Below are 27,932 nucleotides of genomic sequence, written 5' to 3'. Positions count from 1 at the left end.
CAGATTTCCTGGTCAAATACATTATGAGTTACTAGGATATTGGTTATCAGTTTTACTTGGTAGTCAAATCAGTTGCTTTTTAAAATTTTTCAGAAGAAATCTTACACAGTGTCCCTAAGTAAAAATAAAGTATTCGTTAAATTAAAAGAAGACAGTCTGAACTAAACTCATCTTTTCCTACTTGGACCTTAAAGTGTTGAAGAAAACTCAGCTTTTCAAAAACCACTTGCTTTTCTGTGGGTACATACAGCACCCTAGTTTTATAACTTGGGCTACTGCTCAGTGTAATTCTGCTTGAGACACCCAGAGCAGGGATTTATGTACAGGTCCTGGGGATCACACACACAGAAAAGGACAGAAATCTTGAGAAGACAGCCCAGTGCATCTTTACGTGCATACACATCTGTGTAACCACCATGCATCCTGAGTCATAAAAAACATTTTAGTCACTATCACCACTTCCTGGGTCAGAGCTGCCCACAAATAAGATTCACTACTCTGATCTCTATCGTGGTTAGTTCTTTTAAAAAGCTTTTTATAAATGGAATAACATCATACGTATTTTTCCATGTCTTGCATTCTTTCACCCAACCTCACCTCTGTGAGATTCTTCCATGTTGTCTCATATATAAGAGGTTTTGGTTTCTGTATGGTACTCCACTGTGTGAATGACCATTTGGTTTTTAAATTTTTGGCTTGCTTTCATTTTAGATGTAGCTCTGGTAGAAATATATAAGTGATTTTAAGAAACATATAGTTGGAATATTACATTTTTATCTAATCTAATCCATTGTCTCTTGGTAATTAAAGTAATTTAAATTCTTATGATTGACATTTTGAGAATTAGTTCAGTCCTTTTTTTATTCTTTTTTTTTTTTTAAGATTTTATTTATTTATTTAGAGATGAGTGGGGGAGGGGCAGAGGGAGAGGAAGAGAGAGAGAATCTCAAGCTGACTCCATGCTGAATGCAGAGCCCATCATGGGGTTCTATCTCATGACCCTGAGATCATGACCTTAACTGAAATCAAGAGTCAGACACTTAGCTGACTGAGCCACCCAGGAGCCCCAGTCCTTTTTTATTCTTTCCATCCCTTTTGTTTTGTTTTTTAAAACAAAAATTTTCGTTGTCTTTTGCCCTTTGCTTTTGCTCAGGGCATTTTGTGTTCATCATTTTCTTTTCCAAAATTTTATTGTGAAGATTTCCAACACAGAAAAGCTAAAAGAATAATACAATGGGCTCCATCACCTAGAATCCACAATTATCAACATTTTGCCACCTTTACTTAGTTTGCTTCATCTCTTTTTATATTTAAATATGTGAGGGTGTGTGTGTGTGTGCACGCACACTTGCATACACACTTGGTTTGGGTTGAAGTATTTGAAAGTAAATTATATACAGAAACACACATCAACCCTACAACTTTGCAAACAGTATTTACAAACACCAGGGATAATCCACATCACCTCAGTGCCATTTTCACAACTAACTCCTTGTATTACCTAATTTCCAGCCCATCTTCAAAGCTCCCTAAAAGTCCCCAAAATGCCTTTTAGAGCTGTGCCCACATCCCTCCGCCACCACCCAATCTAAGATCCAACAAAGATGCATGCATTGCATTTCTTCTCATATCTGAGTCTCTTTAAATTTAGAAGAGTCCCCACATTTTACAAATGATATTATCATTTTGAGAAGATCATGTCAGTGTTCATGTAGAATATTCCATGTCCTAGGTATGTTTGTTTTTCCCTGGTGACCTTAATTTTTCTACCCCTTGTACGTCTTCTGAAATGGAAGCTACACCTAAAAGGTTGATGAGATTCAGATAACATTTTTGTTGAGAATACTTTGGAAGGGATGCTGGTGGGCTTCACACCGCATCATGTATCAGAAGATACATAATGTCAGAATGCCCCTCTATTGGTGAGGTGCAGTTTGATCACTTGGGGGTAGCCACCATTTCTATCATAAAATAGCAATTTTTGTATTTGTATTTAAGCTGGGTGACACTTAGGTATCATGTGAATGTTCTGTTCCTCAACCACCTGCCCGGGAATTAGCATCCATTGAAGACTCTTACCTGCAACAAAATGCTATTCTTTTTATCATGATGATCACATGATGTATAGAATAATGTATAAAATTGTTGAATCATTATATTGTACAACTGAAACTAATATAACACTGTATGTTAATTATATTTCCATAAAAATTTTAAAAATACTATTCTTTTTAATAATTGGTCTGTCACCCTAAGCCCATATCCTATGGGCTTCAAGATAAATATTGACTGAGGATGCTTTTCCTGTTCCCACCCCCATACTGCTTTTTATTAAAATAATCTGGAAACACAGATCACAAATATTACTAGAATCGCTATTCTTATTCAGCTATTATTTCAAAATTGTGTAACTACTGCATTTAATCAGGTGAGCAAGTTCACCCATCTAGAATTTATTCCGGATGTTTGGCTGATGTAAGTCCCTACCATACACTCCTCATACATTTGGGCATCCTCATCCTTACTCTTTCACTGCGATTTGCCAATAGGTTAGTTGCCGTACACAACTGGGTAGCTTTATATGAAAAGAGAATCATGCCATTTGTGACCTGACACCATCATCAGTCTCTTCCCAGGCATTTCTGTGGGAACAACCAGCTAACTGTTAGCACAACTGCAAGTTCTCACTATAGTTAGTTAGGATCTAAGAAAACCATGCACAGGTGAATATGGGGGTTCATTTAGGTTATACTTCTAATGCCTGTTAAGAAGGGATATTGGTGATTCTTTGCTTCTCAAGCCTTTATTGGCACTTGCACACCATCTTATGGGGACGTCAAATCTTCTGCCTGAAATGAGGCAACCTTCTTTCATCAGAGACTCAAGGCAGATGGTGAAGGCGGTCCAACTTGCCTCTCCTGGACCGACACAGAAAATGACAGAAGGCTACCTTGTTGGTGGTGTGCCTTTTGGCTCCAGCATGTGACTATGTTGGATGGCATGGTCCGAAAATCAGTCTGAACAAATTTTGATTCCCTTTTCTCAAGATAAATTCCAATCTTGTGTTTTCTTCCCACAGATTCTGGGTTCTTCTAAGAGAAATGGATTTCTTTCCATGGCTGGAAGAAATAAAGCTGCACACTGAGGTATCCATCTAAGTCCTGCTCATCTAATGGACAGTTCTTTGGAGCTTTCAGACTGTTCCTATACATCACTCTGCAAATATAGTCTATTGTAATGCTAGAGGTCATTATACTGAAGGGACACAACTCTACCAAAACAAAGGCAGTGCACAATTTATTGTTTTCCTTAAACTAAAAGCCCAACTGAAGACCAGTTCATTTATACAGACTTTTCAAGTCCCTTCAAGCAGGAACACTTGGTACTTGCTTTTCTTTTGCCCAGAAACACTCTTCCTTTAGATACTTCCATGGCTCACTTCTGCCCCACCTCCAGCTCCTCACATACTATCTTCTCAACAACACCATTTCTGATTACTCTATTTGGAATTGCAAACTCTCATTCCATACTTCCTATCCCTTTTCCCTGCTTTAATTTCTTCCTTAGCGTTTATCAGTCACACCAACATACTGTATCTTTTACTTGTGTATTTCCTTTATGTCTGTTTCTTCCCCATTGAAGTAGGGGCAGAGAGCCATTCACATGGGAATCCATGAGAAGGCCACCCCGTGGAGTTGAGCTGTGAGCAGCTGTCTTGCCCATACATGGTGGCCTTAGCCACAGGAAGGATGGCAGCATGGCCTGAGGGTGAAGGTGAGGTCTGGGGAGGCCAGCAGACAACCAGGCAATAAGTGGCGACAAAGTGGGGCGACTGGGTGATAGTCACTGGGGAGAGTATGTGCTCTGGTAAGCGCTGTGAATTGTGCAAGACTGCTGAATCTCAGATCTGTACCTCTGAAACAAATAATGCAATATATGTTAAGAAAAAAAAAAAGGAAGAAGAAGAAGAAGGTAGCAGGAGGGGAAGAATGAAGCGGGGGAAATCGGAGGGGTAGATGAACCATGAGAGACGATGGACTCTGAAAAACAAACTGAGGGTTCTAGAGGGGAGGGGAGTGGGAGGATGGGTTAGCCTGGTGGTGGGTATTAAAGAGGGCACATTCTGCATGGAGCACTGGGTGTTATGCACAAACAATGAATCATGGAACACTACAACTAAAACTAATGATGTAATGTATGGTGATTAACATAACAATAAAAAATAAAAAAAATTTAAAAAAAAGTAAGTGGTGACAAAGTCAGACCAAGAGAAATGAGAAGACAAGGAGAGATTTGAGAGCTTCCTGGCCATTAAGCAGTTCTTGGTTTTCTGAATATCAAAAACACAAAGTACTATGACTCCATCAAAGGAAAGAAATATTCAACACTCCCTTAAACTTCTGATAAATCTTTAAGTATGCCATCCAATTAGGAATTCCCCCCAAAAAGACTGCCAAATTAACTTGGCTCTTTAAAGCCATGCTCCAGATGTGTTATTCATCATAAACAATAGCATTCATTGAAATACATGTTTAACAGCCAGCAATTAACAAAGTGGGCACACTTTAAAAGTTTAATTTGCTACTGATATAGTTTTGCATTAACAACTTCGAAAACAATCACAAATTGCACAATTCAATTTTCCAAATGGACTATTTTGTAATCAGATGGAGAAACTGTTGAAATTTCTTCTGGTGTTTCAAGGGAAGATTAATACAATCAGGTTTTTAAAAGCGCATACATTCCCTTGAGGAACTGGTATATTCCTGTCAGAATTATGTAATTAGTCAGCATTATATGGGAATATTAAGTATGTTTCTGGTGTGCTGCAAAGTCAAAAGCCATTTAGGAAAACAAGGATTTGATTTCCAATTTTTCTCCTTCTTTTGCTGAAGGTAATTTACAGATGATGATTTATTTATGTTTATAGAGTAAAAACAAGACCACTACCTAAAAGGCAATTTTCCACCTTGCTTTTATAGGCTATATCCTAATTATTTTTCCCCTTGTGGGACTGAATGAATTAAGTAAGCAATTCACTTTGTATATGCAAATGGCAAAGCTCTGCGGAAGCTTCAAATTGCTTCATTCTCAAAAAAAAAAAAAAAAAATTAAGGCCATTATCTTACTGAAAATGAAGACGCATAAGCCCCTTTGACTTCTGTGGATTATTTTTGAAAATAAAAGCAACATGAAAACAATCCATTTCTGGGTCCATAATGTTTTCTTAAGTATTAATAAAATAACTATTATTATTATTGTGGTTATTACATTATTATTATCTGTTGAAAATGTTCAAAGTACTCTAAAAATACCCTAATAAACATTTGTTAAACATTTCCAAAAAATCTCTTATGACATGTTCCAAACCTTTTAACTTTTTTAATATTGTCTTTCCTGAAAAAGCACCAGTGTTTGAAGTTTCAGTGCCAGGAAGCAGGGACAGGCAAATAAGAAGGGATATGCTCAGTTCTAATCAAAAGTCACCACCCAAAACATCTCTCTGCCCACTAACTTCCCCTAAGAACCCTGAACCTGGCAGTTTAAGCAAACATTTTATAAAAGATTTCTTTAAGAAAGAACCAGTCTAGACAGTTATTATCCCAGTCCCCATAAAGATGGTTTCATTCTTTCCAAAAATACCTACATGCCCTTGGTCACTTACAATAAATTGGACTAGGGTCTGTCTGAGTTATAAATATGGACTGTCTCCCTGAAGAAGGGTTCTTTATTTGTCCATGTGAAATAACTGAAATAATCCATTTGTTGCATCTTCCTTAAAAATAAAAAGCTACACACACTAAAAAAAGAGGTGCTTAAACTGAAAAGTGAACATGAAATTTATAAAGAGAATGGAATTTGGAGTGAAGGGCACTTTTCTACACTGTCAGTGGGTATGCAGTTTTGTCTAACCTATCTGGAGACAAGTTGGCAGTAGCTACAAACATTTTAAAGGTGCAAGATGTTATCTGAAAATATCACTTCTAAGACTTTTCTTCCAAAAAGATTAGCATGAGCCCATAAAGACAGATGCACATGTTTTCCACCGTGACAGAATCTGTATTAGCAAAAAATTGGAAATGCTTTTGTCCATTGATTTGGGTATTTTTAAACAGATTTGGGTCCATCAATATTTAAGTGTACTCTTAAGCTATTAAATTAGTGAGGTGTAACCACTAAATACTGACTTGGAATTACAGTCAAAATGTGAGGGAAAGGATACTAGTATAATTAATGTGACCATTTAGTTTATCTCATAAACCAGAATATTGTGAATGGGAAAGGAATTCCTACTAAAAGTTATGAAAGGACTTGAGGCTCACAGTGAGTGAATGTCCTGGGGAAAACTGTATTTACAATCTCCTTAAACAAAATATGTATAATAGCATATAATGAATTACTCCATTTTTGCTTTAAAAATATCATCTGTGTATGTGTGAGAATATGTTTCTCTTTGTATAGAGAGAGAAAAGAGACTGAAAAGTACACAATCTATTAGTATATTTTTCTGAGGACTGGGACTAAGGTCCAGGATAAGGTTCTTTTCTTTTACTCCATGCACTTCAGAATTGTTTAAATTTGTTACTGTGTGATGTTTATAACTTTAAAAAAAAGAAGAGAAAAACAAAAGGAAGAAATCTGCCAAAAAATTTTAGATGAAGGAAGTGGATCTCCATCCTTTGTCAACACATCTCCTTCACTAGTGACTCACTTGGCCAACAACATTCTGTGATTTCTTCCACACCCAAAAATCATTTGACTAATTTTTCACTAACTTGAGAAAACCTACTTTTTTTCTTTTGACATCATTTATTGAGAGCTTTTGTATGCACCTGAATTACAGTCTAGTGTTTCCACACAGATCAAGTCCAAAAGATATGCTTCTAAGAAATTCATGTAAAAATATATATGCATGGGGGCAAAAAGCATTTATAATCAATGAAGTTTGTAGCTAATTTTCTATTTGTCTTGTCCTTATTTTGGTATGTGTTATGTGTGTTTCTTAACAATATAACTAAGACAAACAAACAAATGGTAGAGTAAGCAGATTAAATTTTCATAAACCCTCAAAAACTGGGGACTCTATCCAAAACGGAAGGACAGCTAATCATTTCAAATGAGAAGTCAAATAACTGTGGGATAAGAAAAAAGTCATTTAAACGACATGATTGTTTTATCAGGTCATAGGTCAGAAATGACTGGTTTAAACAAGTTAGGTTTTTAAACCAAAAGGGCTTTAAACCTCAGGCAAATTAAATGAAATAATCAGGTATAAACTCAACAAAACATGTATAGGATATGGAGGTGGAACATTACAAAATGCTGATGAAAGAAATTTTAAAAGATTCAAGTAAATGGGGTGACATACCATGTTCATGAAGTGAAAGCTTGACATAGAAGAGATGTTAGTTTTCCCACAATTTGATATATATATATAGGTTTAATGTAATTCTTCTCAAGATCCTGACATGGGTTTTCTGTAGACACAGACCAGCTCCATTTAAAATTTTATGAAAAGACACAAGAATAGCTAAAACAATCTTGGAAAAGAGAATAATTGTATCCAATATTAAAGATTATTACACATCTACAGTAATCAAGAGGGTATGACATTTAGCAGAGAGATAGATATATGGCTCAATGGAAAAGAACAGAGAACTCAGGAATACACCCATGCTAATATGCCCAAATGATTTTTGACAAATGTGCAAAAGCAAGTCAATGCCAAAAGAATAATTTTTTTTTAAACAAATGGTATTGGAGTAATTGGAAATCCATAGGTAAAAAGAATGAAACTCAACCTACCTCTGATAGCTTATACAAAAACTAAACTCAAAGTGATTCATGGAATTAAATGTGTAACATAAAACTATAAAATGTTTGGGGAAAAACAAACAAACAAATGGAGAAAATGTTCAGCATCTAAAGCTAGGCCAGGGGCGCCTGGGTGGCTCAGTCAGTTAAGTGTCTGCCTTCCGCTCAGGTCATAATCCCAGGGTTCTGGGATCGAGCCCCACATTGGGCTCCCTGCATGGCGGAAGCCTGCTTCTCCCTCTCCCACTCCCCCTGCTTGTGTTCTCTCTCTCTGTCAAATAAATAAATAAAATCTTTAATAAATAAATAAATAAATAAATAAATAAAGCTAGGCCAAAGAGTTCTTACATTTGATACCAAAAGCATATTCCATAAAAGTAAAAATTCAAATACTGGACATCATCCAAATTAAAACTTTTGTTCTGCAAAAGACCTTGTTAAGAGGATAAAAAGATAAGCTGTGGAATGGGAGAAATTATTTGCAACCACATATATGACAAAGGACTCATATCTAGACTATATTAAAAATAAAACTATAAAAAAACCCAAACCAAAAATAAATAAAATAAAATAAAAACTTCCAAAATTCAATAGTTAAAAATTGGCAAAATACAGGAAGAGGTATTTCATAGAAAAAAATATACAGATGGTAAGTTAACTGTATAAAAATATGTTCCACATCATTAGCCATTAGGGGACACAAATTAAAACCAACATGAGATGTCACTATCAGAATAAATAAAATAAAGAACAGTGACAACACCAAATGCTGGTGAAGATGCAGAAAAACTAACCACTCATATGTTGCTGGTGAGAATGTAAAATGGCACAGCAACTCTGTAACACAGTTTGGCAGTTTCTTATAAAACTAAAAATGCCACCCCATATGATCTAGCAATTGCACCCTTGGGAATTTATCCCAGAGAAATAAAAGTTGTATTTGTAATAACCAAAAACTAGAAACAACCCAGATGTTCTTCCATCGGTGAATATAAACAACCTGTGGTAATCCATACTAAGGAATACTGCTTAGCAATAAAAAGGGTTATTGACACACACAACAACTTGGATCAATCTCAAGGAAATTATGGTGAGTAAAGAAAGCCAATTTCCAAAGGTTATATACTGCATGATTCTTGAAAAGAAAAAATTATAAAAAACATATTAGTGCCTGCTGGGGTAGGGACCTGGGAGATGTAATTACAAAAGGAAACACAAGGGATCCTTTTAATGATGGAATCATTCTAATTAACTAAGGTGGTGGGTAAAGAAGCCCACAGGTGAGAAAATTGCACAGAAATAAACACATGCACACACATGAGTACGGGTAAACCTAGGCAAATCTGAATGAAATCACTGGATTGTATTAATGTCAGGATCCTGGCTAGGTTTAATATAATGTTTTCATTTATATAATACATTTGCAAAGTGTTTCCACTGGGAAAAACTGGATAAAGGATATACATTTTCTCCGTGTTATTTCTTACCACTGAATATAAATCTACAATTATCTCAAAATAAAGTGTAACATTGAAAAATGTAAACAAATAGTTTTCACCTGTGTTCTTTGGAATATCTCTATGAGCCTCTGGGAACATGAGGACCAGTGGGGTAAGAAGGAATGTGGGGACCTCTCTTCCCCACTCCAACCTCCATTCCTGCTTCAATGAGAACAGTTCTTTCTTTTATTTACCTAAACGCTGGGCCACCTAAACAAGGTATCATGTGAACTAAGACTCTATCTCTCGGAGGTAGTGTACCATGGGTATTAAGAATGTGGGCTTTGGAGCCAGAATGCCTAGGCTCCATCTCTAATTCTGTCACTTCCCAACTGTATAATTTTGGGCATGTTCCTCAACTTCACTCATCCTGAATTTCCTCATCTGTAAAATGGGAATGATAATACTCTCTGTCTCATAAAACTGCTGTGGAATTGAACTAACATATCTGAAGTATTGTGTTCAGTGCCTATTGGGACAAAGTAAGGTCTCAATAAATATCAACTATTAGAATGATCAACGGAAAACCTCTAGCTTAAACAGTATTGTCCAAAAGCACAGGTATTTAAAGAAGTTATTTATAATTTATTCCAAAGGGCTTACAAAGTATAAAGTGCCCACCTTACATTATTTCTAAAAAATCTTCACATAACCTTGTGAAGCCAGTCTTACTATCTTTTTCCCACTTTGTCGATTAGAAACTTAAGACACAATTTAAATGTGGTGAACAGCCTTTCTTTCCCCAAACCCATGGTGTACTATATTCTCCCTTCTACCACAAATTCAACCAACATTTAATGAATGCTTATTATATTCCCTATGTTGATAAAGATGCTGATGGAGCAGAGCTGAAGACACAAGACAGGATCCCTGGCCTCCTGGGGCTTACTGTTAACTAGCACTAAACAAGCATAGAAGTAAATGAATGACATACTTTCAATAGTGGTAAGTGTTATGAATTTAATAAGAAATGTGATTCAGACTTGCACAGAGGGTTCAAATAAGGCCTTTCTGAGGCAACGATATTTAAGTTAGTATCTAAAGTAAGCGGGCGCCTGGGTGGCTCAGTGGTTAAGCGTCTGCCTCCGGCTCAGGTCATGATCCCGGGGTCCTGGGATCGAGTCCTGCATCAGCCTCCCTGCTCAGTGGGGAGCCTGCTTCTCCCTCTCCCACTGCCTCCCACTCCCCCTGCTTGTGCTTGCTCTCTCTCTGTGTCAAATAAATAAATAAAATCTTAAAAAAATAAAAAATAAAATGAAGTAAGAGAAGAAACCATGGGAAAGGCTTTGCAGACCAAAGGAACAGCAGATGCAAAGGTCCTGAGATGGAACAAAAGTGCAGCAAGGTGATGAGTGGCATGGGATAGTCTGAGATGTGTGCTGGAGCACAATCACTCAAGGCCTTAGTTTGTGCTAATAGCAGTGGGTTTAGATATGATTCTAAGGGTGATGGGAAGCCTCAAACAAAAGATCCTTTAGAGGCATCGCTTTGAAACCAGCTTGTTTTACAACTCACAGATGATATAGGACCCAATGGCCAGGACGGACACCACGGTTGAAGTGTTACAATTTGGACTGACACCACCTTCAGTCTTGAATCAAGCATGGCTATACTGCCTGTTAGACTTTTCTTTCTCTCTGATTTGGTTCTCTGTGTCTTCTTCTACTCTTGTAAGGGAGGCATACAGAATAAACCTATCTTTGACAGCTTTCATGGGTGTTTTGGACTAAAATAAGATCTCAGGACGAATGTGTGTGGCTCTGATGAAAATCCTATTGTAGCTGAAGTGTTGGTGAAGTTTTTCATCATGATGCACATATATATATATACACACATAAGCCCAATATAAATAACTGAAAGGGAAAAAGATGTTCTATTCATCACAAAGTATTATGACAGTTTTGTTTGTAGTTTATACATGCTAAAAGAGTCGACCTACTAAGTATAATGTCTCATGTGGACTCCTGCAGGATTGTCACTTTATCCTTCTACTATTATTCAAGAAGTAACTCAAAGATTAAAAAAAGGTTTGGGTGGGAGAGCCTACGAGTCAGTGCAACTCAGAGAGATGTTTGATTTGGTCTATGATGTATTTTACAAATACACTTAAATGTTAGAAGTTCTCACCAAAAAAAAAATCTGCATTTCCAGTTTCTCTTCAAAGAGTGGACTGCGTGACAACAGTGGGCTCCTATTTCTATAAGGCAGCAATAATCTGGAGTTGGATAAGATGGAAGCGAAGAAAACCCGACAAGTTGGAGCAGAGACGGGTAAAGGGTAGAGGAAACAGCTACCTTCATCATATGAGGTTGTGTGTCAAGAAATACTTCCCAACATTAATGGGGAAAGGCACAGACGTTTAAGTATGTTATCGAATGTTGCAGATATAATCAGTAGTTCTTTAAAATACTGTAATCACCAACATTCATAAGGAAAAGGAAAGATTTGGTGAGGGACTGTGTAAGTGAGCCACATCATTAACTTCCTAACATGGGGAATCTGTTCATAATGTAGGAGGTTGACAAAATAAGAGAGATAAAACATATCATTTAGAGTTACAGAAACAACTACCAAGAAAATGAAAGCAAGTTACGAAGGTGGTGATTAGGCCTGGGGAGGTGTATGAGCTTCCTAGGGCTGCCATAACAAAGCATCACAAACTGGGCATCCTGAACATCAGAAATGTCTTCTCTCTGCAGGCCTAAACCCAAAATCAAGGCGTCAGCGGGGGTGGTTCCTATTGAAGGCTCTGAGGGAGAATCTGTTCCAGGCTTCTCCCCTAGCTTCTGGCAGTGGCCCACAATCCCTGGCATCCCCTGGTTTGTGGCTGTATCATTCCAGTCTCCGCTCCCATCTTCCCCGGTGTGTCTGCGTCTTTTCTTACCAGAACACCAAATCCAGTAACCTCATCCTAAATTGATGACATCTACAAAGACCCTATTTCCAAATAAGGCCATATTCATAGGCAGCCAGGGTTAGGACTTAAACATACATAATTCAGCCCACAATTGGAAGGGAGAGATGAAATAAGCAAAAGTTAATTTTTTTTTTTTTTAAAGATTTTATTTATTTATTCATAAGAGACAGAGAGAGAGAAGCAGAGGGAGAAGCAGGCTCCCCGCTGAGCAGGAAGCCCGATGCGGGACTCGATCCCAGGACCCCGGGATCATGACCTGAGCCGAAGGCAGACGCTTAACCATCTGAGCCACCCAGGTGCCCGCAAAAGTTAATTTTTATCATCAGCCCTTCAATATCATTGGATTTTTTTAACCTTGTGTGTATTTTATATAGATTTTTTAAAATTTAAGTATCTCTACAACTGTGACAGGGCTGTCTTTATTATTAGACAGTCTTTTCTGTAAGACAAAACCATGCAGTAATTTCCAATGACCAAGAATTTGGCATGATCCACACAGCTCTTTTTATGCTCCATACACCAAAGGGTTTCCTAACATCTCCACTACACGATACTAGTATACTAGGCCACAGATCATTTCCTGGGCTCCCTAAGTGTTCCTGGGATCCTGGGATCTAAAGCAGCCACTGTACCAGACACTATGGTGGGCCCCGAGGACACACAAAGCTGAATAAAGCACAGTTCCCACCTTTAAGGAAATCACAATCCAACAGAGAGGATCATAGTAGGATCCTCTTGGTTGTAACAGAGTTCCCTACCCAGAGTGCACTGGGCAATGAGGAAAATGTATTCTATTGTCTCTACCAGTTAGGGTAAACTCTACCGGTTCTCTGCTGCACATGAGAAAAAATCCAAGATTATGAGGTTTGAATACAAATGGAGAGGAGAGTTACTCCTCTCACATGAGAGAAACAGAGAGAGTCTAGGGCTGACCTGGTGTTCTGTGGTGCTATAGGCTGAATACCTGTGTCCTCCCAAAATTCGTATGTTGAAACCCAATGCCCAGTGTGATGGTATTAGAAGTGATTCTGTCATGGCGGTGGAGCCCTCAGGAATGGAATCATTGCTTTTATAAAAGAGAATCCTGAGAGCTCCCTCATTCCTTCCACCACATATGGACACACCAAAAAGTCAGCAATCTGAAACACAGGAGAGGGCCTTCATCAGAATCTGACCATGCTGGCACCCTGATCTTGGACTTATAACCTCCAGAACCACAAGAAGTGAATTCCTGTTATACGAATCACCTGTCTATGATATTTTGTTACTGCAGCCTGAACCAGACTGGGACATATGGCATCAGGGAGCACAGACCAGCCCCTGACATCTCTCTCTACACTTTTATGGGACATGTCCTGTTGCTTTGCCATCCTCAACCCATGGTCTTTTCCATTTTGTGGGCCAAGATGGCTAATGTCCATTTTCTAATCAACAGGAAAGAGAAAGAGATGAAGGACATATCACATTCCCTGCTTACACTCAGGCCAGGATTTAGTCATATGGTCATACCTCACTACATAGGGCTATTTTCTTTAGGTAACCTTGTGTTCAGCTAAAAATCAGCCATCCATCACCAAGGAAGAAAGGGTATGATTAAGGGGTCAGCACCAACCAGACAGAATCTGCCACCAGCATGAAAACAAATCACTACTTTCAATATGATAGGGGCATCCAGGCAGAAGGGGCCCAGAAGACAGGCTAACAGGGGTGGGTCAGGAAGAGTCCCAGGGAGGTAAAGACACAGTAGGTACTTCAAGGGATCGATTAATGTCTGCCACATGGACCAGGGAAGAAAGGGTGTCCGTGCAAGGGCAGGAGTATGAGCAAACGTGGTGATGGACTAGACAAGAGAGGGCAAAGGAAGAGGGTGAATCTAGGACAATTCCTTGGCTTCAGACTTGATTAACAAAATGGATATCAGTGCCTCACACTGAGACATGGAACTCCAGAAGGGAACCAGGCTCAGATAGGAAAGATAGTTAATTCAATTGTGAACATATTTCAGAAGCCTCTGGCACACTGGTGCATACTTTTATCTCCTTGAACACTTAGAACAGGAAAATGTGGTTTGGGTACTATAGTTAACCCCTTCTATCCACTCTACCTTTGCCTAAGAAATGTGGATATGGAAGCATTTACCATCTGGGAAAAGCTTCCGAGTAATAAGTTATAATTTAATCTGTGGAGATGTGAAGAGGCATGTACTTACTGGTGTAAGTGAACGCAGCTTCCAGAACAGGGTCTGGTGGGTAGTTCCTTGCACAAAGAGGGAATGACTCCAAAGCTAGTGTGTGAATATTGAAAAAAGAGGCTATGATATACGGTAAAATTTTGAAAAGATGTATCATAGACAGCTACGTCACAAGAGGAAATGTTTTAGAAGAGAAAGAAGCTGAGTAAACAAGAATGAGTCATTAGTACAGAAAACATCAACACACAGACACACAGACACGCAGACACACACACACTAGTGATAAGCTGGTGGAAATTCTAGAGAAATGATTTTTAGGATGTTAGCCTACTGTGAAGAACCTGGAATTCTACTTTTGCAGAAACCAAGAACAAGGTCTAACAATGGGTTTGGGAGATGGAAAGTGACCTACTCACTTAGGAAGGACAGAATGACAGAACAAATAACTCTTGGCAAAAATAATAATGGCTATTACTCTTTGCAGTGAGAGGGTCTCCCATTTTTCTGATACATTCATGAACATGTATTCATTTGATACACAAGTTAACCCTATGATTCTGGTGAAGTAGGAATGACCATCCCCAGATGCTCACTGTTGAAATAACAACAGGCCAAGTGGACATTTAATAAACAAGGTAACACACATAAGCAGCATATCCAAAACTGTGTTCCTTAGAATTAAACTTATTTGTTCCATGGAACATATGATTAAAAAAAAAAAAAGTAGCTCCATGGCCCAATTAGTTTTGAAAATGTTGACTCAAAGTTACTCAGGTGTCCTAACTGTAGGTCTCCTCAGAGGCTCTGATAAGCTACAGTGGATTAGGAATCTCAAGAATGGATGAAAATGTTGCAGTTCCCAAACTTCTTTGACCACAGAACCCTGGTCCTCCTGGAACTCCCTTCTTTCAGAGTCCCTGGAATACATTTTGGGAAACACTGTATTAGAGAATCAGTTAGAACTGTCCTTCTGGCCCAGAGTGAACTGAATCCTCCAGGCTCAGCAATGTGTGATGATGGAGAAGCCATGCTGTGACTTACCTTGGAGGTGTTAACATTAATTAAACAAGGAGACCATTAGACTGATGTGGCTCTCATGCCCTGAGAGCCTATGGAAGCAAACCAAATCACGAGCCTGTAAATGCCTCAAGGTGATGAAGTCAAAATGTTAAGGACAACCAATCACAGCCAACTAGGCTTTAAGCTACAGCCAATCAATAACTGCCTTACTTTGCTTCCTCCTTTTCACAATAAAAGTCCCTCCCCAACTCCTCTTGGTGGGGGATTCCTACCACTTCCAGTTTGGTGCTGTATGACTTGAATCGATTTTTTGCTCAAATAAACTCTTAAAATGCTCAATATGTGTCTTTTAACAGAGGTCACCCTTACACAGAACTGAAGTAACCTATCATCCACGTACGGTGGCAAAGCCAGGATTAGAAAGCAGGTCTCCCAAATCTGGGTCCGGCATACTTCCCACGCCACCATTTGGCTTGGTCTCAAAAACAGTAGATGGTCTTCCTTCCACTTAGATTGCCTTCCAATTGTTATTCATTTTGAAAAAATAAAATTATTCATAGAAACGCTCAACCCCTTCTGGTTGGGGTGAGCCACTTTGATTTCCTGAATGAAAACAGTGGAACTTGCCTTTAACAAGAAGGTTGGGAACTATATTTAAAGTCACTGGAGTATTAATATTGTTGCAATTACAGTTAATCAATTTCACAGCCATCTCTGACAGCAGTGGTGCTTGAGCGGAACCTCATGGAAGAGGTAAAGAAATGAAAAATGAATTGTTCTGTATGTGCATTATTCATGTATTTATTTTCCTATTTTTTTTCATGAGCTCATCTTTAGCTACATTTTCAGAGAGGAAGGCATCAAGTTTTAAAATTCTGCAGTCAATTTCCTGTTTTATAACTTCTAATAAGAATCAGATATGCAAAAGTGGCAATTTTTTTTCTTAATGATATCTCTTAAGAATGAAACAAAAGAGGCGCTGTGGTCTCATCAATGCTACAGATTTCCTCCACACCACCACTGTACTGATCAAAAAGCATAACGGACAGTTCCTCATTTCTTTCAGAAATTGCTTTATTTATATTCGAATAAATTCTGAAATCTGGTCATGGTGTGTTACTTATAACCTCAGTATTTTATTATCAAGATTCATAAATTACACAGCATTTAGATAAAAAATGCATATTGCAGAGTTATTCTGGCTTTTTATATGCCCCCAAGAGATTAATACTAAATGTATCAGATCTGAGAGAGTAAGGAGGATGAATGGCTACAGGAACTCATCAGGGCTTGGAGGCTTAATGTAGATAATTCTTCCATTCTAATGCTTTGAACTTTGGTTAATGATTATTATAGATGAAAGAGAATGTGGCTTACCACAGTCCTCAAAAATTTACATATTAAATTCCAAAGCCAGCAGGTAGAAGTCTGAAATAGGACAAGTTTGTCCTCAATCTTCCCTTACTTGGTTCACATTCTGGGGGGATCACTATAATCCACTTTGGTTTTACATTTGAGTCTGTCCTCCTAAAACTTCCCAACCCTGGCTTTTTCTTCCCCCATCACTATCCACCCCATATCCTTCAAATCAAGATTCCTTTTCCTGGCTTCAGTCATCTCAAGTACAGATTTCTTTTGGTAAGCTAAGTAAGAATATGACAAAAAGCCATTTGTATGTACTCTGTCTCATCTATTGATAATATTCATTGCTTCTCAACCAATAGTTTAAAATATGTCTACTACGTATTAGGCAATGATTACTGATAGTGAACCATGCCTCCACCCTCCCCCCCCCCAATAAAACCTGCTCTTGTGGGCCTTATTTTATGGTTGTGGTGTGGGGAAGACAGTAAGAAATAGCCAAACAAATATACATGTAGTGATAAGTGCTGAAGAGAAAAATAGAGATGGACAGGGTGTGTCAAAGGATTCTATATTAAATAAGAGATCAAGGAACAGCCTCTCTTAGAGGAGGAATTTGAGCAATGACCTGAACAACATAGGGAAATGAGCTACATGGATATTTGTGGGGAGAGCATTCCAGAAAAGGAAACACCACACACAGTGCTCTCAGGAAAGCAGAGAGCCCAGGGTGCCTGCCGCAGAGTAAAGTGGGATGGGGGGACGGAGCAGATGAGGTGAAACAGGGGACAAGGGATCAAATCATGTGACTGTGTAGGCCATTATAAAGACCTGGCTGAGGGTTTTGCATGGAGTACCATGATGTGATATGAGTGTTTTGAACAGACTCTAGAGGGCTGGGCATTAGGCAGCCCAGTGGCTTGGACCACAGCGGTAGCAACAGAGATTGTGAGAATGTCTGGAGTCTCTACACATGTTGAACACAGAGCCAACACCACTTGCTGACAGACTGGATTTGGGGAGTTCCTATAAAGTATTGCTCACTTGTCTTCTTTCTTCTCTTAGGTATGGGAAAGTCTGTAAGCAAAGCATAGCCTATTTCTTTATTTTTCTATATTCGGTACAGGGGATTGTGAGGAATCAGGGATTTCTGGGCTCTATTTGGAACTCTGCCAAAACAAGAAAGGACTGATCAACATTAGCGGTCACACACAATGACTAGACAGGACAAGAGTCTGATGGTGTCTTAGTCCATCTGAGCAGCTGTAACAAATTACCACAGACTGGGTGGCTTATAAACAAGAGAGATTTGTTTCTCACAGTTCTGGAGCCTCGGAAGCCCAAAGTAGCCACTGGCAGATTCAGTGTCTGGTGGAACCACTTCCTGGTTCACAGATGGCTGTGTCCTCACATGGAGGAATGAAGGAGGGAGCTCCCTGAGATCTCTTTTATAAAAGCACTAATTCCAGTCATGAGGGCTCCACCCTCATGACCTAAACACCTCCCAAAGGCCCCATCTCCAAATGTCATCACGTTGGGGGTTAGGCTTCAAAACATGAATTTTGGGGTGACACAAACATGCCATCAGATGGTGAACTGTACAGTTACAGACCAGCTGAGGTTCTCAAGAGAGAGCTGATGCAGAACCACAGCTTCTGGCCACCTAGGAGATGAAGCCTTTAGATGACCTTGTTAATTATAATGAGAAGGCGATAAAGAACAATAAAGAAAATAGTCAATCAGGGTAGGAAATCTGGTCACCAGGATTTGATGGACCTGAGACATGGAGGGAAGGAATCAATGTCAGTTAAGGAGGAGAAACCTGGAGAAGACTCTCCTTTTGTCCTATAGATAAACCAAACACCTCCTTGGGCATTTTGAGCTCCCTTTTAAGGCAAGGCCTCTCAAGTAAAAATGAAGCAAGCCATTCCCGCATCATTGTTCACCATCTTACTATTATTAGTGAAGATACTGGGTAAACGTGTGGGATAACTGGGACATAATACACCTGGTCCAAACATCTGGACGCCAGGAGTTTCAGGTGTTAATAGAAATACTGAGATTGGCTCAAGATTATTTGCAAGGGTTCAAAGGTATGCTATCACTGCCCTCACAGATCACGGCTCCTATCTAATAGATTTGCAAGTCACCAACTCTTGCCTGAGGACAAACACCCTTATCTGAATAGTGGACATCCGTGGCACCTGGAAGAGAAATGGTGGAGGAAATTCTAGACTCCTAAAGAGGTTTCCTTGGGCTCTCCCTTACGTTAAAGGTAGGCTGGGCACTCTGGAAAACAGTATGGAGGTTCCTCAAGAAGTTGAAAATAGAGCTACCATATGATCCAGCAATTGCACTACTGGGTATTCACCCCAAAGATACAAAAGTAGGGATCAGAAAGGGTACGTGCACCCCGATGTTTATAGCAGCAATGTCCACAATAGCCAAACTGTAGAAAGAGCCAAGATGTCCATCAACAGATGAATGGATAAAGAAGATGTGGTATATATATACAACAGAATATTATGCAGCCATCAAAAGGAATGAGATCTTGCCATTTGCAACGACGTGGATGGAACTGGAGGGTATTATGCTGAGCGAAATAAGTCAAACAGAGAAAGACATGTATCATATGACCTCACTGATATGAGGAATTCTTAATCTCAGGAAACAAACTGAGGGTTGCTGGAGTGGGGGGTGGGGAGGGAGGGATGGGGTGACTGGGTGATAGACACTGGGGAGGGTATGTGCTCTGGTAAGCACTGTGAATTGTGCAAGACTGTTGAATCTCAGATCTGTACCTCTGAAACAAATAATGCAATATATGTTAAGAAAAAAAAAAAAGAAGAAGATAGCAGGAGGGGAAGAATGAAGCGGGGGAAATCGGAGGGGTAGACGAACCATGAGAGACGATGGACTCTGAAAAACAAACTGAGGGTTCTGGGGGGGTGGGGAGGATGGGTTAGCCTGGTGATGGGTATTAAAGAGGGCACGTTCTGCATGGAGCACTGGGTGTTATGCACAAACAATGAATCATGGAACACTACATCTAAAACTAATGATGTAATGTATGGGGATTAACATAACAATAAAAAAAAAAGGTAGGCTGGGAAGGAAGCCGACCTTGGAATATGGAACTTCATTATGAAATGGTGGGGAAATAGTACACATGGAAGATATAACTCTTGACTCCCTTCCCTACTTATCTCAAAGTCTTGCTTAGTGCTTTTTCTTCCTTATGTATGTGCAGATGTGCCTATAAAGCACGGCATATGCTTTATTTCTCTAAATTGCAAAGGAATACAGCTTGCCCTACTGCTTTTCATTATTGGATAAACCAAGGTGTCAACACAGGCCCTTAATAAGAAGTTGTAAACTCACCGCCTGTGGAGAATTTGCATAAAAAGGAAAGATTATTCACTTTCTATCACCTAGCCAAATTTCTGTGCTAATGAATCTACTGGCTTCACATAAAATTTTAAATGGCAAGTAGCCCCACTCCTGATAAAATCTCACCAAATAAGCATCAGAATCTCAAGATAGAATACTGAAACAATTAAAATGTTCTGTCATAAAAATAAACAATTCCTCCATAGACAAGAGTAGTATTTTCCCCAAACAGAAACAACCAGCACCTTGGGGGGAAAAGAAGTTAACCACACATTTTTACATAATTTCATGAAAAGAGAAAAGACACAGGCTGCCCATTAACAAGGACCATGAAAAAACATTGCCCTGTAGAGGGAAAGACATGGCTAATTTGTAAATCCAAGTCTGCCTTGTATCTTCTTTCATTTTCTACTCCCAAAGGATGTATTTTAATACACCATTACTATTTTTAGTGAGGAAAGCTGACTACCACTATTCAAACTGCAAGTCTGAATTAAATTTAGTCATCAAGCTTAAAAAAAATAAACTAATGAGTAGAACTTCCTCCTCCTTCACCATTCATCTGTTTTCCAGGTTCTTCCCCTCATCCTCATCCCACATTCCAAGCACTGAATGAGGATCTAATCTGCATCAGGCACTAGATGTGCTAGATACATGGAGACCTAATCTTTAGTCCCAAGGGGCTTCAATGTTGGGAGTTGGGTTTACTATGCAAAATGAAAATTCAAAAAGAACATGGTAAATTCTACACTAGAGATTGGAAAAACAAAAACAACAAATAGTACAAAATCAGAAGAGAAACTTTACGGTAGTCCATTATTTTAAACAATTAACAAATAGTAATTTAGAGATGTTTTGTCCTTGGAAAAAGTATTAATTGTACTTTTGTTAAATGACCTAGACAAGTTTTTATTTTTTTATTTATTTATTTTTTATTTTTTTTTTTAAAGATTTTATTTATTTATTTGACAGAGAGAGAGACAGCTAGAGCAGGAACACAAGCAGAGGGAGTGGGAGAGGGAGAGGCAGGCTTCCTGCCGAGCAGGGAGCCTGATGTGGGACTCGATCCCAGGACCCCAGGATCATGACCTGAGCTGAAGGCAGACGCTCAACGACTGAGCCACCCAGGCGCCCGACCTAGACAAGTTTTTAGATTCAATGAACTCAGGTTACCTATTTGTGAACAGATTTCTAGAAAGCCACAACAATCAAGTTTTACCTTATGATAACACCTAAAATATGCAGCACGTTCATCAGAAAATTTCTCCAGTCTTTTTGGACCTTTGCTTGAAGCTTTCTTGAATACTAGCCAGCATCGCTGATATATCTGGGAGGAAATACAATGACAGAGTTCAGCATCACTGACTGAGATATTACTGACATTTACATTTAAATGTTTTCTTTCTGATGTTTTCATGTGTAAAGTATTCACAAGCCATAGTATCATGCTACTTTGGGAAAATAAAATTTTAAAACCCAAAACTGTTTCCACAACAGGCATATTATGTCATTTGATTACTGGAATCAAATGAAAATGAATATTTAAAGGCAAATTTCTTAACGTTTCACTAACAGTGTTAGTAGCAACATTTCAGAAAAAGTCCCAGAGATAAAAATCCCAAATCAGCACAAATAATATAGGCATTCATGGCACATGCTCTTATTTCAAATGCAATTAAATATGGAAACCCTGGGCCCAATATATGCTGAAGACTTCACTGACAGCCCTAGAAAGAGATGGCCCCTATGTGTCATAAGACATCCCTTATAACTGAGGGTCAAAGTTGGGTGACACACTAGACTAGCTAATAAGTGACTGATAAACACCAATCAGATTCTCCCTCAGAATGTCCAACCCAGAGACTCAAAAACTACTGTCATACTGAGGCACAGGCTGAGTTGAGAGGTCAACCCTGGTAGGTTATAAACTGAGGTTGGCGACCATGTTGAATCACGTGCCTAATAGTTAAGCAGTGGAACCTCGTACAGAGAACTAGATAATTTCTATTCCAGACAGAAGAGACATTTTAGTCCTTTGTCATCTTTCTGTTGCTGACTTCTCCTGGTTTTCTTGGAAATCATCTGTGTCCCTAGGAACCCGCCACCACCAACATCACTCTTAACTGAGTGAGGCTGAATAGAGCTCTTATCCGAGCAACCAAAGCTACCGAGATTGGAATAACCAATATAAATTAAATTAGACACTAAAATATTAATCATACCAAAGAGAGGAAAGTGCAAAGAGCTAATGAGTAAATGAAAAACAATGTTCTCCAAAAGCAAAATAAAATGAGATGTTTTAACCTAAAAATTAATAAGGATGTATATTAATGATAATATTCACTGATAGCAGAAATCTGAGTGGCACTCTTATACTCTCCTGGTGACCTCTAGAGCCCATCTGACAACAACTATGAAGAACCTTAAAAGAATAAGAATGTATCCTAAAGAAAAAGCCCAAATGCAGCCCAAAATTGACAGAGGAATTCTGAGTTCAAGAGCAGACAGGTGGGCACATATTCAATCACAATTATCTCCCTGATCCTTAAATCACCTTCTAAGTACCATATTTATGCGGTTTTGTATAGTCAACCCATAAATAAATTTTATGCACTATAAAGTTTAAAGAACCTCTGAGCTAGTAAGAAGAAACAAAAAGTCCACATAAAACATTTGGCCATTCAAACCATACTCAATTTAAAATGCCTTCTACAACTTTATTAGTAACTGGCAGGTGGATGAGGAATTCAGGTTTGCTACTACTTGTCTGCAATGCTGAGTAGATTCTGTTTTTCTCTTCTCACTCAGTAAACTAAACATTCATTAATCATTTTGTTTGGGGTGGTAAAAAGAACATGAACTCCACTCCACATTGAAGTTTTGCTCTGAATACAGAGGGTAAGATATGTGCCTCATCCTACTGAATGTATAATTCTAGTATTATTATTTATAATAATAATAAATAGAAACTACAAAAGCCTCAAAAATAAGGAAAGACAAAGTTAATGATAGTACTTCTATTATATACAGTAAGTATGTGGTACATAATATATGTAATACAATATAGATGTACGCATCTGTAAGATAATATAGATAGTCATTGTATTAAAAATGTAGTAATATGAATAGTACACACAATATATATAGTAAATTATGCTACACCAGTAATATATATGTTACCTATCTATAGGATACCATAGGTATATCATTTGAAATAAATTTCAGAAGGAATTTCTAATGACATGGAAAAGAAGGGGGGGGGTTGCTTGTTTTTGTTTTGTTTAATAAAAATTAATACTGTAAAATAAATGAAAGAGAATTGTTATTTCTTTTTTTTTTTTAAAGATTTTATTTATTTATTTGACAGAGAGAGAGCGAGCGAGAGCAGGAACACAAGCAGGGGGAGTGGGAGAGGGAGAAGCAGGCTTCCCGCCAAGCAGGGAGCCCGATGTGGGACTCGATCCCAGGACCCTGGGATCATGACCTGAGCTGAAGGCAGACGCTTAACTTCTGAGCCACTCAGGCGCCCCGAGAATTGTTATTTCTTAAATATCCAGAGGCATCAGTAAAATAGTACAATTAAAATCGAATTCTATTGGCTTTCATCTTGCATAGTTATTAAACTTATCAAGAAATAAAAAAAGCAGGGAGACAGAAACAGAAAAGTAATTCGGCAGAGAAAGGGTAGCCTTTCAAACAACTGGCACCGGAATAATTGAATATCTGAAGGAAAAAAAACAAATACAAAAAAGCACAATAAACAAACACCTTAACCTAAAACATTCATCTTAAACAAAAATAAAGTCACAATGGACTTAAATATAAAACAAAACTTAAGACTTTAGGAAAAAAAAAAAAAAAAGACCAAATTTGGGATCATGGTCTGGACAAAGAATTCTTAGACTTCATACCAAAAATACAATCCATAAAAGAAAAACTTGCCAAACTGTACCTTCTCAAAACTTAAAATTTTTGCTTTGTGAAAAACCCAATGAAGAGGATGAAAAGACAAGTTACAGACTGGGAAGAAATGTTTGGAAACCACAAATCTGGCAAAGGATTAGTATCTGGATACATAAAGAACTCTTAAAACTCAACAGTAAAGAATCAAACAATCCAATAACAAAATGGAAGGAAAACAAAAGACAAAAACCATGAACACACATTTCACCAAAGAGGATGCATAGATGATGAAGCACAGAAAACATTATTAGCCATCAGGTAAATGTAAATTAAAACCAAAATGAAATATCACTACACATCTATCAGATTGGCTAAAATAAAAAAAAAAAATACCACCACCAAGTGCTGAAAGGATGCAGAGAAATTGGGTCTCTTCCACTTTGCTGGTCGGAACGTGGAATGCTACAGGCACTCTGAAACATAGCTGAGCAGTTTCTTTAAAAACTAAACAAGCAACATATGACCACAGTTGCTTTCTTAGGAATCTATTCTGGAGAAATGCAAACTTCCCCACCCCCAACACACACACCATCTGAACATAAATGTTCACAGCAGCTTGATATGTATCAGTGCAAAACTGAAAACATCCATTTATTCTTCAGTGGGTTAATGCGGTCCATCTATATCATGGAATACTACTTAGCTATAAAAACAACTGAACTATCAATACTGCAACAATTTGAATGAATCTTCAGATAATTATGCTGGGTGGGGGGGGGCAAACCTAAAAGGATACATACTACATGACCCTATTTATAGCATTCTTGAAATGACAAAATTACACAAATGGAGGACAGATCTGGGATTATCAGGGGTTAGGGATGGGAAGTGGATATGTCGACAAAAGGGAACATGAGGGATCCTTGCAGCAATGGAACTATCCTGTATCTTGACTGTATTAATGTCAGTATCTTGGTTATGATATTTCATTATACTTTTGAAGATGTTATCACTAGGGAAACTGGGTAAAGGGTACAGGATCTTTGTGTAAGATTTCTTAAAACTGAATATAAATCTACAACTGCCTCAAAATAAAATACTTAAAATTTTTTAGATGGAAAAATGTAGGGATATTTAAGCAAAATCTTAAAATTACAGCCTAATCTAATAACAGTTATCTACATTCTTCACCAGTCCTCCTTCTGCTGCTATCAGACCACAGTGTAATTAACCGGTGGACTAAGGAACTTTAAGAAGCTACATTGTAAGAGCCATTGGTAAGAATTCAAACATACACTTCTCAGGATAGAGACCCCACCATGAAAATTAACATTTCCAGTCCTGTGGTTGACACATAGAAGTCTTACCAACATCTCACTCATGTCTGAATAACAGATGAGACAACGGTCTCCCTGAAAAATTGACCACCACCACAGGACTGTAAATACAGTGGGAATAACTGTCACTCTGTTTCCATAAAAAGTGGGGAAAATAGGCTATCATTCTACTATCGGCAACCCCTTTCTTTTGCACATGCCCCTGAAAATGTTTTAGAAATTGAGCATGCTAAAGGTATGCAAAAATATATCCACTGTAGCAAAACATTATTTTCACTTAGGAAGATAATTTATATTTCCTAATTATGCCTCAACTTTCAGACTCACTCTTAAATGATACCATTTCTAACTTCCTTTTATACTTGTTCATTTTCTTCACAATCAAACCAGTCTTTTCCTGGCTTATGTCCAAAGGCTGTTCAATGCAAGCTAAAGACTCCTCAAATTCAGCATGCCTAATGATGTCCACCTTTGATCCATCTATAGCAGGTTTAGGAGATTCTTGTTTTTTATTTTTTGTTTTTCTTCTGTTTTATTAAGTAGTAAGGGCAAAAGTGCAATATTACAAATAATTGCATAAATACTATTACATAAATTCACATGCAACTATTGGTGGGGGCATCACCGTGGAATAGATTACATCATGTTGGTTCATCAGGAGAGAAGGAAAACCGAAATTTGGCTTATGAAAAGGCAGCTCAGGATGTTTGTAACATACAAACACATGGTACAAAATAATGCAAAAGTTGGGAGCAATCATACCATCGAGGCCATTCCTCATTCTGCCACACATCACGCATCAGTGACTCTCAGCGCTGGTCCAGCATTACTCAAGATAATTGTTAATTATGTAGATTCCTAGAGATTAGCCAAGGTCTACTGACTCAGAACCTCCTGGGGTGGGGGCCAGACAAATTTGCTCCTTAACATGTTCCCCAGGTGTTTTATTTGCAATTTACAAACCCAGGCCATAAATATTCATAAAGACACAGACAACACAGTGCTTCCCACTCGGGACTGCCAACAAAGAGTTCTCCAACAAATGCTCCATGAGGAGGGCCTCTGTGATGTGTGCTTTCCCACAAGTGGTACACAGAAGGCTTTGAAGTCGAGCAATGTGAGATGCTGTCATGAGCAGAAGAGAGATAAAGAAGCAGAAATAAATCTGTTCAGCTCCGGTGAACTCTCAACTTCACCGCTGGACACTCTCTGTCCTAAGAATTCTGGGAGAGCCACCTAGTACCTGAGGATTGAAAACTTACCCTAAATATCTCAATATTCTTCCAAGGGAATGAAACAGGACTCCCTGAATATGGTCATGGGCGACTCATTGGAGTAACACAGATGTTGTTAAAAAGATGACAATTTGAGAACAATCCCACTCAAGAGTTTACAGCAGTTTTTTTATTTCCTTAAAATTAATTCATTCAACCATCTCCTTCGTATTTTATATAACACATCAACTTACCATCTGTAGTACTTATTTTAGTTAACTTTTTTTTGTCAATTGATTTTTTAACTAAATTTTTTTCTATTTAAAAGAGGAAACTGTTATTCCAAGGATAATAGCTAAGTGTAGTTCTCGCTAGACATAAAGAATAGATAATCTTAATGATAAATATACTGTTAGAGAATCTGATGACAGAATAAATTTCATCTTGAAATAGCTTACCTCCCACGCATCAAGGTTTCACAATCTCAGGACTAGTGACATTTTAGGCAAGGTAATTTTTCATAGTGTGAGGGGGTGGGGTGTCCTGCGAGTTGCAAGATGTTTAGCAGCATCCCTGGCCTTTGCCAACTGAATGCCAGCAGCACACTCCCCCCTACCCAGCTGACAACCAGAATTCTCTCCAGACATTGCCAAATGTCCCCTGGGGGACAAAGTCAGAACCACTCCTAGAGATGAGTGCACGCTGATTTGAGATTGCACATTTGAAAAATATGAGGCTTTGTGAATATCTTCAAAGTCCTGGATTTGAACAAGTTAATCCGCATAAGCCACTGCTGAAGCCAAAAAGATAAGCACATCACACAGTTCTGACAACCTGGGTGGACAGACACCAGATTTAGCAGTTACATGACAATTTTCTTCAGTGTGCACTTGCTAGTTATTGGTAGTGGCTTTATTACATCTAATTTTCAGCCTTAAATTGTCACCAACCCCTATATGATTTGTACTGGTCTTTTTTCCCCATTTTCTTTAAAATTGGATACCCTTAATAACTGCATAGCTCGGGTTTCAAATCGCTGACACTTACTAGCTTCTTCTCCTAACAAAGAACAGTCTGGTAAATTCACCGAGACTCCCAGTGCCAACAAAGCAGCTGAAACAAGTAAGAATTTGTTTTGAGTTCCTAATTTTATTAGCAGTCCGTGACAATGGGTTGAACAACAGAGTCACAAATTTAACTTCTGGAGAACGCATGGACAGTTATAAAGGTGACAGAAAGCAAATTTTGGTAACATTTCTGTTAACTGGAAATTACATAATGCCT

At 38.4% G+C, this 27,932-nt stretch overlaps 1 protein-coding gene across 1 annotated transcript in view; it reads right to left on the bottom strand.

Moving 5' to 3' along the window:
* Window positions 1-27,932, bottom strand: part of DOK5 (docking protein 5) — a 152,286-nt gene that overhangs the window by 60,948 nt on the left and 63,406 nt on the right. The window contains exon 2 of the mRNA XM_021677816.2: window positions 21,414-21,521. Coding sequence (XP_021533491.1) covers window positions 21,414-21,521 — 108 coding nt within the window. The remainder of the gene's footprint in view (window positions 1-21,413; window positions 21,522-27,932) is intronic.

Source organism: Neomonachus schauinslandi, chromosome 10 (genome assembly GCF_002201575.2).
Source record: "Neomonachus schauinslandi chromosome 10, ASM220157v2, whole genome shotgun sequence".
Taxonomy (NCBI): Eukaryota; Metazoa; Chordata; class Mammalia; order Carnivora; family Phocidae; genus Neomonachus; species Neomonachus schauinslandi.
This window is presented reverse-complemented; position numbering and strand designations above follow the sequence as displayed.